Genomic DNA, 12,986 nt, shown 5'->3' on the forward strand with positions numbered 1-12,986 from the left:
AGATTCGAGCCTTCGCGCCCTATGCATGAATATGTGGCACCTGTGTCGATCATGAATGGAAAAGGACGCTCATTATTGAGTGTTACCATGACAGTTGGTTCCTGTTGCGGATGCAGTGTAGTGGCATACTGCATATTCTCCCCCTCTGGCTTCTCAGGGCCGTTTCAACTCCAATTTGGTGCGGGCCCCAGTCCCGGGCCTATCTGGGGCTGATACATATGTGGGCAGTCTCTTCTCATGTGTCCACTCCCTCCGCAGCCCCAGCACTCTAGTGGTTGTTGTGGCTGCTGGTACTGAGGATTGGGGGGTGCCTGCGCGTAACTCAGTCCTTGGGGCCCTCCAGGGCTCTGCGGCGCATATCCCTGCGGTGGTGATCCAAATCGTTCCCACGGCTGCCTTCTCCCTTGCCACCGACCTCTCATTGGGCGTCCTCTAAATCTTCCTTGTGCACCGCCAATGTGGACATTAATGGGTTGGGTCATTGGGTACACCTGGCTATTTTGTGGATGCTGTGAGTTTGGTGCTGCCACCTGCGGTTGTGGCATCATTTGCGGTTGCTGTGGTGTTTGTCCTTGTTGCGGCAGCATTTGGTTATTCTGTACAAGTTCTTGGCCTGCTGGGATAACCACTGCGGCTTGTATTTTTCCTGCTTTTTCTCTCTCCTTTTCTTTCTGTCTAGCTCTTGTCAACTCGCCAAGCTGTGTTTTATATAGCTGTGTCAGTAGGGCCTCTGAGGCTGTTTTCTCGTCCTTTTGTTTCTTTCTGTATTGTTCCACGTAATGTATCACATGTGCTTTGTAGGTATCCCAAGGCATGGAGTTTAGACCGACCACCTCATCCAACGAGGTTTGGACTTGTTCTGGTAGACATTTCTTCAGCATTAATTTAAACAGTCCTTTACTTGTGTCCGTCTCGTCCCATGTTCCACCTGTCTCTTCCTTCCATTTATTCTGATAATCATGAATGAATTTTACTACATTTTCTTCTTCCTTTAGAATCATGTGTTCCAGTTGCCCTGGGTCCATTTTCGTGGGGTAGGTTTTCCTTATTTCATTCCACAACCTATTTCTCCATGTCCCTAGAGCTATAGCATCCCAGCCTGGTAGATCCATTGCTCCCTTTAGTCCAGCTTCATCCAGTATTTCAGCTGTCTTTGCTTTCCCTATTGTTTGGGCTAATATGGCTTTCACATCTCCTATCGACAAGGTATGTCCTGCTGTCTTTTCTTCAAACTTTGTAATCCACCTTTGTCCTCCATTACACATCTCTGGTAGATGTGAGCTTAATCCTACCATATCCATAAATGTCCATGGAACATATTACACATCTCTTCCTTTTGTCACCAGGGGATTCATTTGAACCTCTTCCTCGTCATCAAACCCATATCTCTGCGGTGCTTTTAATGACTTCTTGTCCCTTAAGGTTCTTGGTCGTGTGCGCTCCCGTTCCAGCTGCTCCTCCAACGCTGTAACTGAATTTTGTAAGCGCTCTTCTAAGTCTTCCAGCTGCTGCGTGAAATTACGAACACTATCCCTCACCTTCTGCTCTCTGGTGTCCCTCTGTCTCTTTATTGCATCTTCCCTTGGCTCTATGTACAGTACTCCTCTAACCTGTCTCTCTGGATCTTCTTGCCAGTATTCAGCACATGGTTGCTTTTCCGGTGGCCCTGTTGTCTTTTCTGTTCGGGATTGATTATACACACCCTGTTTCTCACTCATTGGTTCATCTCTTTCTCATTCTCCCAGGAGCGTAGGGGGCGCTGTAGGCCCACTCGCACACGTTGACATATATCTCTCAGCACTGTCCCCCACTGGTGTTGAGTGTGTGAACTCTTTTCCCTTTTGCAAATACCCTTCACTCTCTTTCTTTGCTCTTTGCAGTATCTCCTCTGCCTCCCCTTCTTCCTCATTTTCACTGTGATTTCCCCCTGTTTCTTTGCTCCTTCTAATTTTTCCTTTAATTGGGTTTTCAACTGATATCTCCACGTCTTCCCATCCTGTCCAGTCAGCATAGCAGTCCGTTAAGGTTGGATACACTCCCACTTGTTCCCTGCCCACCATTGGCTCGTTGTAGTTGGGTGGTGGACAGTAGATTGGCGGTGGTCTTTCTATTTCTTTCTCCTCTCTACTCCGCTCTTCTTCCTTCTTTATCGCTCGCTTCACCGCTTCTTCCACTTCTCTGACCTTCTTTCCTTCTCTCATGAACCATTCCAGAATCTCTAATCGCCTATACTTCTTTCCTCTGGATTTATCATCATCTTTGCTTGGCTTCCAGTGTCTCAGCATTTCTCTCACTTCTGAGCAGGCCTTTTCATCAAATGTTCCTTCCACCGGCCACTGCCATGTCCCCTGAGTCCTGTCATGCCATTTTCTCATACACTTCCTGACATACTTCTCGTCAGGTTTGTGTTGCGCTATTATAATGTCAACTGGTGTAGGCTGTCTTCTCCCTTCACTCATGATGCACCCCTGCTGTGCCCTGTATGCGCTACTTCTCTCTCCTGGATTCCTGTTGCCTTCTGACCACGTCAGTGCGACGCTGATTCGTTTCACTGTCAAGCTCGGCCTTACTGGATTCTTTCTTATCTTCTCACCGAGCGCGTTGATCTTATCAATCAGCACTGACGTTGCAAAACCTCTTTCCCAATGTACGAGTCGCGGTTCTACTGTCACAGTTGAAACAGCCTTTATTTGTCACATATACATTACAGCACAGTGAAATTCTTTCTTCGCATATCCCATCCTTGGAGGTTGGGGTCAGAGCGCAGGGTCAGCCATGATACGGCGCCCCTGGAGCAGAGAGGGTTAAGGGCCTTGCTCAAGGGCCCAACAGTGGCAACTGTCAATCCCGAACAATAATTGTACTGGCTTGGTCTGGGCTGGAATAACTCTGCCAGGGGTTCGTCATCCTCCTTATATGGGTCACTGATGAAATCAAATATTGGGATGGCTACACTGCAGGGCTCAGGAGCGTCAACTAGTGCTCTCAATATAGGACTCAACAACTTGGGCCGCCAAATCTTCCTCAAGGCTTCGTACCAGTCTAAGTCAGGGAAAGTTCTTTGTAAGGTGTACAGTCCGTCAAACTTTGTCAGGGCCCACAATTTATCCCTAATCAAATCCTCTGGCTGCCAGTGCTCTACTCCTTCTCTATCTTTATATGTTCGCTCATCCCAGAAGTGTGTGCGTATTCCCCTTGTTTCTATCTCTAAGTCTTGGCGAAAGGCCATACAGCTGAAGAACACAGTAGTGCGCATGCAGTATATGGTGTCAGTATAATAGTTCAATACTTCAATAAGGGTAATGTTGTATTATCTGGGTCACACTTTTTACAATTCACTGAGTGGCCCAATAGAATGCAGACCCAAGTTTTAGGTGGATTTTTCCTGAGTATTCCCTTCTGCTGATTGCACAATATCCATCCCTCGCTAAGCCTGCTTTCAGCCACTTTTGATTTCGTCCCAAGTCCACAAACCGTGTCTCTAGCCGCTGAACTCCTCAGCCTGTTCATATGTACAACTCTTTTCCCTCACTTGTTCTGTATGAAACTCCTCCTTCTAGGGGGGATGTCTCCGCTCTTACTCACTCTTTCTTGGCACAATGCCCCCGCACACACACACACACACACCTCTCCACCACTCCAGAAAGCACTCAGTCTTTTTCCACACACACACACCCTTGTTCTTTTTAATTCTTCATCATCACCTGAGGGTCTACTGTTAAACTTCCTGCAATGAAACACTTCCACAACCTACGATCCTGCCCCAACTTCCACATGCTAATCCAAACTTCCGTGTATTGAGGACCTCTTGGGGTCATAGGCCACATTAAATTGACCCTAACCAGGAGTTTCCCAGCTTCCTTCCTCAACAACTCTAGTGCTGCCTCCGCAAACTCCCTTTCAAACCTATTTGGAAACCTATAGCCAATTCGCTTGAATGGTAGTGGACTGCTAAGACTTAGCTCTAATCCGCGAGTTTTTGCTCTTTCTGTGATAATATTGGGAATTTCCTCACTTAGTTCCTCCGGAACGGTAAAGTAAGCACTCACACGGCGTCGTCCCGTGTAGGCAGATACAAACACTTCCACCATTCAGGAGCAGTAGTGTCCTTCGGTGTGCTACATCTTCACATGGACCCCATGGATGTCAAACCACACTTTCACGTCAGTAGAGGGTGGAACAATTATACGAGCGACAGATACACGTATTCATCCAATTCAATGAGTGCACAACAAATTGAGATGAAACATTAGCTCACACTTGGCACTAGGTCCTCACTTACGGTATGTGGACGCCCGCTTCACTATAAGATTTATTCTAAAGGCTATTCTGGTCCACACCATCACTACCCTTACTTTCCCTTCATTTCTCACGTAATGCACCTCTAAAACATATATATCAAACCTTAGTATGATTGCATCCATGCACGGTGATTCCTTTACTCTCACAAAGACTTCTGCCTTATTTTCCCACTCTGTTGCAGTTCCTTTTCAACTTCAGCCCTATCATCCCCACCTGTTTCATATATCACATTCCATATCAATGTGCATGCATGTACACACTGGTTTTCCTATAATCTCACAGTAATAGTGTTAGTAGACAAAAGGTTAATACAGTGCTATTTACAGTGCGCACATCCAATCACCATTTATTTTCCTCATGCACTCACACTCACACAGCCCCTCGCACTCAACACACCCACACACTGCAAGCAATACAATCAGGACAGACAACAGACAAAGGCCGACAGCAGGCCTCTCTCCTTATTCTTTGTTTTTTTCTTTATTTTCCTACCGCCTGGATCCAGGACTTTTTCTCTTTATATTCTCTTTATCTCTTATTTCTCTTACACCTAGATCCGGGAATTTTCACTATATTCCTCTTTTCCTCTCTTATTTCCTTTCACTACTACCCGGATCCAGGAATTTTACTCTTTTCTCTTATCACCTGCTACTTGACACTTATTTTTCTTTTACCAGTGACGGTGTTCACGTTCACAGAACTTACTATTCTGCTACTAAACGCTCCGTTTGCGTCCAAATAAGGTCTTTTTCACAGGAATTTCTCTCATACCACCTGGAACCCACCAGGACTTTCGATCATACAGACCTTTACACATTCATACATCTGACATCATCTAGTCTTTTCAATACAAAACATGCAATTTATCATGACACTCTATGTGGTTTTAACTTACACTCACTCTGCCTCTCTGCCTCAATAAGTTGGAGCAGAGCTGATCCGACCCTGGGCCGAGCGCCTCCGCCTCCCCAGACCACACACAACTAACGCAGAAATTCGGTTAAACAGGCTTCTGCCTTACCTCTGTCCTAGTTGGATCCCGTGTCTGGTCCGTGGGCGGCGGCCGCAGCCTCAGGTCCGGGGTCTGGGGCTCTGCTGTTCTCTCTGTGCCAATCTCGTTTTCTTTGATATCACGTCGGGGTCACCAAAACAATGTGGAATAAAAATTCTACTGTACTCACTACTAAAATCTGACTCCAGCTCCACACTGACCCGACAGCTCAGTCTAAGTGAGACTCATAGTTAGTAAGGCCTCAAAACTAAATAAGCCAATCAAGCAGACTAGATGAATGCAGATAAGAGATTTTATTTTGTAATCAGCGCTGACACAAGAATTGAGATGCTCACGCATGAACGTCCCAAAAACCTCTCTCCGGGGAACTCCAACTACAGCCTTTATATACATTTCCCTTATCTTCCCAATGCAACACGTCAGGTTGGTTCTTTGCCTAGACAATCCCACCCATCTTTCTTTTTTAGACCTTTTAGATTCTTTTTTTACACCATTATCTTTGAATTTACAACTTTTCAAATACCATTATAATTAAAACTTCCCTAAATCATTATATTAAAAATTGGGCCTTTCCGCCCCCACCAGTGGGATTGTCTTCGGCCTCACTCTCGCCAATACCTCATTCTTCTTCAGGAGACAGCATGGGTAAGTTCTCAGTCCTTCAGGGGCCAACACCCTTTCTTTTATTACACTCTACACTTCACGGCTTTTCTGATTTATCCGCTGTCTTCTACGTATGTACTCTAGATATTTCGCCTGGTACCACCATTGCCATCCAGCATGCGCTGTGTTTACTTCATGATGAGATCACTGCCGCTCCAGGTACCAGTGGGGCAAAGATTGACCATAATAATCTAGGGTGCATCTCTGCCATTGATTGGTCCATGTTTGGAAAGCCTGGTACCGCAGAGAAGGCCTGCCAGACTGACATCTGACAACTGACATGATACAACTATTTGTTCTTCAAAGCCCTTGCAGCCTGTGTGCAAGGCCCGTGACAGGCCAACATGCCGTGTTAAACCTTATATTGTTCTTAAGCTCAAACGACCTAACGAATAAACCTTACCTGAGAACTCACTCCTGCTGTCCCCCGATTATTTCACACTACATCAAACACACACCTCATACATATATCCTCATTTACAAAATTATCTCCCACAGTTGGCTTGCTGTATAAAACACCTATGTACAGTAATTGGTGAAATGCTAGTGATAGTCTTACCAACCGAAGTACAGTCACATACAAACCTTGGGGTACTACCTGCAGATGGATTAACTGCAGATGGATCAACAATAACTTTTAATCAGACTATGAAGCAATATTCAAGTAATTACTATGTACACACCACTGGGATATTGTGTTTATTGTTCTCTACGTTGGTGGCTTGGTGGTTAGCACTGTTGCCTTACAGCAAGAAGGTCCTGGGTTCAAACAGGCAGGGGCCTTTCTGTGTGGAGTTTGCATGTTCTCCCCGTGCTTGCATGTGTTTACTCTAGGTACTCTGGTTTACTCCCACAGTAGGTTGATTGGTGATTTTAAATTGCCCATAGTGTGTGTGTGGTTGTCTGTCTATATGTGGCCCTGTGATGGACTGGTGACCAGCCTTTTGTGCTGGGATAGGCTTCCTGTGACCCTTATTAGGAATAAAGTGGGGATAGACAATAGATGGATGGATGTTCTCTATGTTAGATCAACTCATTGAATTATGATAGCCTGCTCTAGAAGTGGATTGAAATTTCACCATCACACTTCTCTTCACATCCCCAGCTAATCATGCTGTCTCTCATATAACTAGGCCTGGGCCCAGAGCCCCTGGACCTTAGTATAAGATATAAGGAAATATAAGGAAAATGCATTTGATGAAAAGAACATCTTGCCATCTGTTATGCATGAAGGTGGATCAATTATGCATTTGGGTTGTGTGGCAGCCAGTGAAACATTTCTCATGTAGATGAAAGAATGGATTTTAGTATTTATCACTCAAGAAACTGAAGCTGAAAAGAAATAGCTTCTAGAATAGGACACTGATCCATGCCTCAGAATTTATCATGACTTTATTCAAGGAATGCAACGCAAAGCTTTTTAAAAGGCCCTCAGTCCCTTGACCTGAGCACAATTTAAAAAAAAATCATATCTGAAAACTCTGTATGCAAAATGGTCCTAGAATTTCTCAGTACTAGAAATGTTCTGCAAATGTAATGTTTGTAAATTCCTAAAAAGCTTTTTTACTTTTTAATTTCAACACATTTACGGTAACTGCATTAAAATTTAGAGAAATTAATGTTTTTTAATAGTAAGTTAAAGAAATATTTGCTTCTTTTTACTTCAAAAATCAACAAAACATGCTATTTGGTCAGGGGTGCCTAAACTTTCACACACACCTTAATAAAGATTATGCCACTGGGTATAAGACACCCAGCTGCACATTATAATGTGATTTATTGTTCATTGTTATATCATTAATAAAGGAACATAGACAAAAAAACATAATCATAATCATAAAGATTTCTGTGACTACTATCCTAAGGCACAGGATCTTCTGTTTAGGCTACATATAAATAGTTAAAATAAAAACCCATCTTGACACACTCTAATAAAAGTCCTTTTTATAGTTGCTTAATGGTAGATTGAAGCGTCTCTCATATACGTGTAAGGATGTATCTCTGAAACGATTTCAGAACGATTTTCTCTGATCTCGATTTTAACTGTTACAATAGTAATGAAAGCCAGAAGCATTGTTTTGCAGTTTCAAGCAGTTTATTCAAGCTGTACAGCATATAACAAATTTAGACAGTCAACAGAACAACCCACTATAAGAAACACTGCTATGTGGGGAAATCACTCTATTGTGGTTATAAAAAAAGAAACGTTCACACCATGTAGTCTCCTGCTGTGGTAAACTGGAAATATATTCCAGGATCAATCTCTAAATAAGTGTGGTGTAGAGAGCTTTATCTATAGTGCAGCCAGGGAAATAGGAAAAAGTGACAAATGAAGGTAGGACAGACTAGCGTAAGTGATATTACTTTGTAATTGATCTGTTGTCTGATTCTGCTACACATGCTTGCATCCATGAAACATGAATTCCAGTAGCCACAATATACCTTCGAGAGTTTTTTTTTTGTTTTGTTTTGTTTTTTTTACATTATGAATGTTTAGCACTGCAAAGATATTACAAGCAAATTATACAAGCGGTGTCAGCACAAGTGCATTACAAGCAGGTGATTTGTTTTTCTCTGCCAGGATTACAAAGAACCTTTAACAGGTAAAAGGTGAAGGGGGATAGAACAGAAATATCAACAACTAACCACAGTCTGATGGACATCAGTATTCCACGAAACCCCCATATTTCTTACTCATATCTGATGGCTTCTCTTGCTCTTCTTCCTCCCGTGGCGAACGTTTAAAGACACCTCTGTAAAATTTAGGCTCCTCCCCCCAATCTGGCCTGCCCACCCTCCGCATGAACCCACCATATCGTTTCTGTAGCGGCTTTGATTCACCTCCTGAGTCATAACCACGTCTCATGAAGCCACCATAGCGTTTTACCACACCGTCTAACTCATCAACCTCTCCCTTCCCATTATGGATGTCCTTCATTGAAAGCCCTTCCTTCTCTGCATCATCTTCAACCAGATTGGCCAGCATCTCCATGTCGCTCTTAGACAGGATTTCTCTGCCTCGGTCTACATCATCAGGCTGTGGCCCATAAACCTCTGCTGCTTTTTTCATGAAGCCTCCATACCGTTTCATGAAGCCTCCATAACGCTTCATGAAACCACCATATCGCTTCATGAAGCCACCGTATTTTTTCTCTTCATGGTGTTCTTGGGGTAAGCTATAGCTTTCTGTTGATGCTTGCCCTGCTTCAGGCGTGCTCTCAGTTGTCTGCAGGAAATCTTGACATATACCCCAAGAGCCACCAGTGGAAAGATGACCTTCACACTGCAACACACATTCCTGCCAAAACACATGAATACCATCTGTGAGATACAAACCATCTGCAGTCTTTGGGCTTACAAACTCATATACATACCAACACTATCTGACTCTGAAATAATTAGACATATCAGTGTTGATGGTTGTTTCTCACTAACATCTGTCAAAATTAGACATGACTAACTGCATTCTCTTTTATCTAGTAGTGTGTGCTACATGTAATGAGTAAGTGAGCGTAGGTGGGAAGCAGAGTTAAGCTCTTGAAAAACCATATGAATTTTAATACAATGAGAATAATTTTAAGCAAATCGAAGGTTTTTTTGTTTGCATTATACTGCATATTATGATACATATTACTATTACAGGTACACTTGAACTCAAAGTGTTTTAGCTCTTCAGTTAGTTCTTTAATGATGTATCTGTATCTGAAAGGGACCTTATCCATTATAATAAGATCACCATGTCAGATTGTTCAGAAGAGGAAACAGAGGAAATAGATAGAGTGCACATTTAAAACTCACAACTATTAGTCAAAATATTCTGTTACATATTTTGATGCCACAGACCTCTCTCTCTTTCTCTTTATGTATACTGATATGTAGATAGATAGATAGATAGATAGATAGATAGATAGATAGATAGATAGATAGATAGATAGATAGATAGATAGATAGACAGACAGACAGACATGTGCCATGAAAATATTTAACAAAATATCAAGTATTTTGTCTTAAACCATTCACAGACAGCTTTAGGGCAGCTTTGATCAATACATCATTAAGCACCATGAATTGATTCAAGGAACATACCATAGCTTGAAAATGATACACAATCAATATATCACTGACAATATTTCTTTTTTCTTTTTTTTCATCAAATAGATGTAACATCAATACATATCCATCTTCTTTTTTTTTTTTTGGTTAACTTTCTAAATCAGTTACCGATTAGAAGGGCATGAAGCATAGAATTGCACTCTGAAACTGAATGATGTATTTTATTATGGAGAAAAGTGCGATATTATAAAGGTTGAAAATTATTAGTAGTAGTATTATGCACAGCAATAAAAAGAATTAAATAATAATAGTTAAATAATAGTTATTTTTAGTTATCATTTAATAATAATAATAATAATAATAATATTATTATTATTATTATTATTATTATTATTATTATTATTATTATTATTATTATTTCTAGCATAAAATCCAGTACTCTTTTCCTTATCGTCACAGATGTGAAAATATATACATCTGAGCTGCATTTTTTGAGGAAAAACTATTGCTGTGAGCACTGAAAGCGCACAGACGCACAGTGTCGACACACTTACTATAGAGTTGACGTGTGTTTGTTGCAGGCGCAGGTGCACAGAGCAGTAGGCGCAGTCAGAGCCACAGTCCGCGCTCACCATCCGCAAGCACGCGCTGAAGAAGAGCGCCCAGCGGACGCGCATCAGCCCCGAGCACGGCTACACCAACACCCAGAATAACAGAGAAGGAGCGAGGGAGGAAGAGAAAATGAGTGATTACAGGTTTAGTAGTCTATAAAGCGGATGAGCTGTTACAGAAAGAGCTCGTGACTGATTACTTTGATCCACTTACAACACTGTACTGCTGATTTAATAAACCTTTCCTAGGTCTCTGTGTGTGGCATGAAGAACAGATGGGAAATGTGATGGGATGATATAATGTTGATAATAATGAGGATGAAATCAAAATTCGAGTACTTTTTCTTTGTAAAAAAAAAAGAAAAAGAAAAAAAGAAATAGTTTGTATGGTTTTGTTGCTAGAAAAATCCGAAAATACTTTCATTTCATTTTGATATCCAAAACCAACAAACAAAGGAATCTACAAAAAAAAGTACTAAACTGATGCCTCAGGACTTCAAAATTGTTTCACATTATAAATATAATATGAGGAACCAGAATCAAATAAGTAGGTCCAGCTTTTTATTCCTAATTTAACTCTGAAATGATGCTGAGGTTCACTGACCTTCATCATTGCGTTGTGCGCAGCGTCCGCTTCTGTTGCGCGCCGCCGTCTGATGCCGCCGATGTGCAGCCACAAGTCTGTGTAACTAAGTGAACTGACGGAGAAAGAAAGGGAGGGACAGACGTAGTAAGAGGAGAGAGAGAGAGAGAAAGCGAGAGAGAGAGAGCGAGAGGCTGGCTTATTGGGCTTTTCCCTCCCAGAACTTGCTGTGCGTGAGGATAAAGTTGCTCTCCACGGCGCGAGCGTTCCTGATGTGTGCGCGCACGAGTCTTTTAATTCCCCCGATCCTCCAGAGGAAGCGCTTTCTGGCGTGAAATGACGCAGACGGAACGAAACGCTACCACATAATGACCCACTTCATCCAATGCAGCTAATTATGCGTAAGTGAAATTGAGAGAAGAGGTCGGTGGCAGGGGTCATTGTGGAGGCAGGAGGGTCGCTGTCTCCTAAATCACATCCCAGCCCGAGCTCAATGGACCAAAGCCGTATTTTCCATTTCCATTAGGTCAAGCCACTGCTAGGGGTCTAGTACAGAATCACGTGTATACACACTTCAACAGGCATGCAAGCAGGAGGTCCACGTATTTCCTTTGAGGTCAATATGATGTTTTCAGAAATACAAACCTATCCATTTACCCAGACATATAATCCTGTGTTTGATGTCATTCCTTTCACTAGAAATGTGAGCGTGATTGTGATGCTGTATTCATGCCTTTGTTGTAGCGTTTCAGCTATAGGTATATCTTTTCTCTGGCAGCTATTGACCACTGGCTGCACTCCGTAAAGATTATTGATGTCTATTTAACATTCCAGAAGCCACTCAACAGAGGTTTAAATTCATGTTCACTCATGAACGGGAGTATTGGACCACGTCTACTCACAAAAAAACTACAGGTGAGGGAGATTTTAACCTTTATCAACAATGACTGCAGAATTATATGGAGTAAAACACTCAGTTACTGATAGACGAGAACTGTGATTCTGAATTTCAGCTTTGCTAATGCAGTACTGTCATAGAACACAATCAGGGTTCAAAAACGTCACAGCCAAGGATGCACAATATTTTTATGCAACAACTAATGTAAGTGATTTGAGACAATTAGTGAAAGATTTATACAGACAAATTCCAGTTCTGAAGACGGAACCAATGTTAAAGTTCTAATATCAAAAAATATTGCCCGCAAAAGCAGACCAGATGTTTTGTAGTGACCTCTCTGTCCACTCGCTGTCCCAGACCACATCCGAATGTGGATTACAATGCATCTTCAAGATACACCAAACAGCCATAACATTAAAACCACTGACAGTGTTAACATTTTTCCAACTTTCAACTGTCCTGCACTTTTTACACTCAGATTCTGGTTTCCATTTGACAGGAGTGGAACCTGACATGGTCTTCTGCTGTTGTAGCCCATCTGCCTCAAGGCTCGATATGTTGTGCATTCTGAGATGCTTTTTTGCTCACCATGGTTGTATAGAGGGGTTATTTGAATTGCTGTAGCCTTTCTATCAGCCTGAACAAATTTGGCCATGAACTTGCATCAAATGGCTTTGTTGAACTGCAGGATGCATTTGTTTTTCTCGCATTACAGTATAAACTCTTGAGAATGTTATATGTCAAATCTGAGGAGATCAGCAGTTTCTGAAATACTCAAAGCAGCCTGCCTTACACAAACAACCATGCCATGATTAAGGTTAGTGAGATTACATTTTTGTCCCGTTCTGATGTGAACATTAACTG

General features: G+C 42.2%; 1 protein-coding gene across 1 annotated transcript; it reads right to left on the reverse strand.

Annotated features, from left to right (window-relative positions):
• Window positions 1-8,072: 8,072 nt before the first annotated feature.
• penkb (proenkephalin b) lies at window positions 8,073-11,507 on the reverse strand. The gene is made up of 3 exons (XM_058394052.1): window positions 11,246-11,507; window positions 10,585-10,722; window positions 8,073-9,275 (listed from the first exon to the last, which is right to left on the reverse strand). Exons 1-3 carry the CDS (start codon window positions 11,252-11,254, stop codon window positions 8,640-8,642), a joined length of 783 nt encoding a protein of 260 aa, XP_058250035.1. The 5' UTR covers window positions 11,255-11,507; the 3' UTR covers window positions 8,073-8,639.
• Between the last annotated feature and the right edge of the window lie 1,479 nt (window positions 11,508-12,986).

This window comes from Hemibagrus wyckioides, linkage group LG07 (assembly GCF_019097595.1).
Source record: "Hemibagrus wyckioides isolate EC202008001 linkage group LG07, SWU_Hwy_1.0, whole genome shotgun sequence".
NCBI classification, from domain to species: Eukaryota; Metazoa; Chordata; class Actinopteri; order Siluriformes; family Bagridae; genus Hemibagrus; species Hemibagrus wyckioides.

Excerpts from the sequence above, each read along its gene's own strand:
- penkb (XM_058394052.1), bottom strand. Across the intron at positions 9,276-10,584 it reads AAACACACGTCAACTCTATA|GAATGTGTGTTGCAGTGTGA; the intron begins GTAAGTGTGTCG and ends GTGTTTTGGCAG.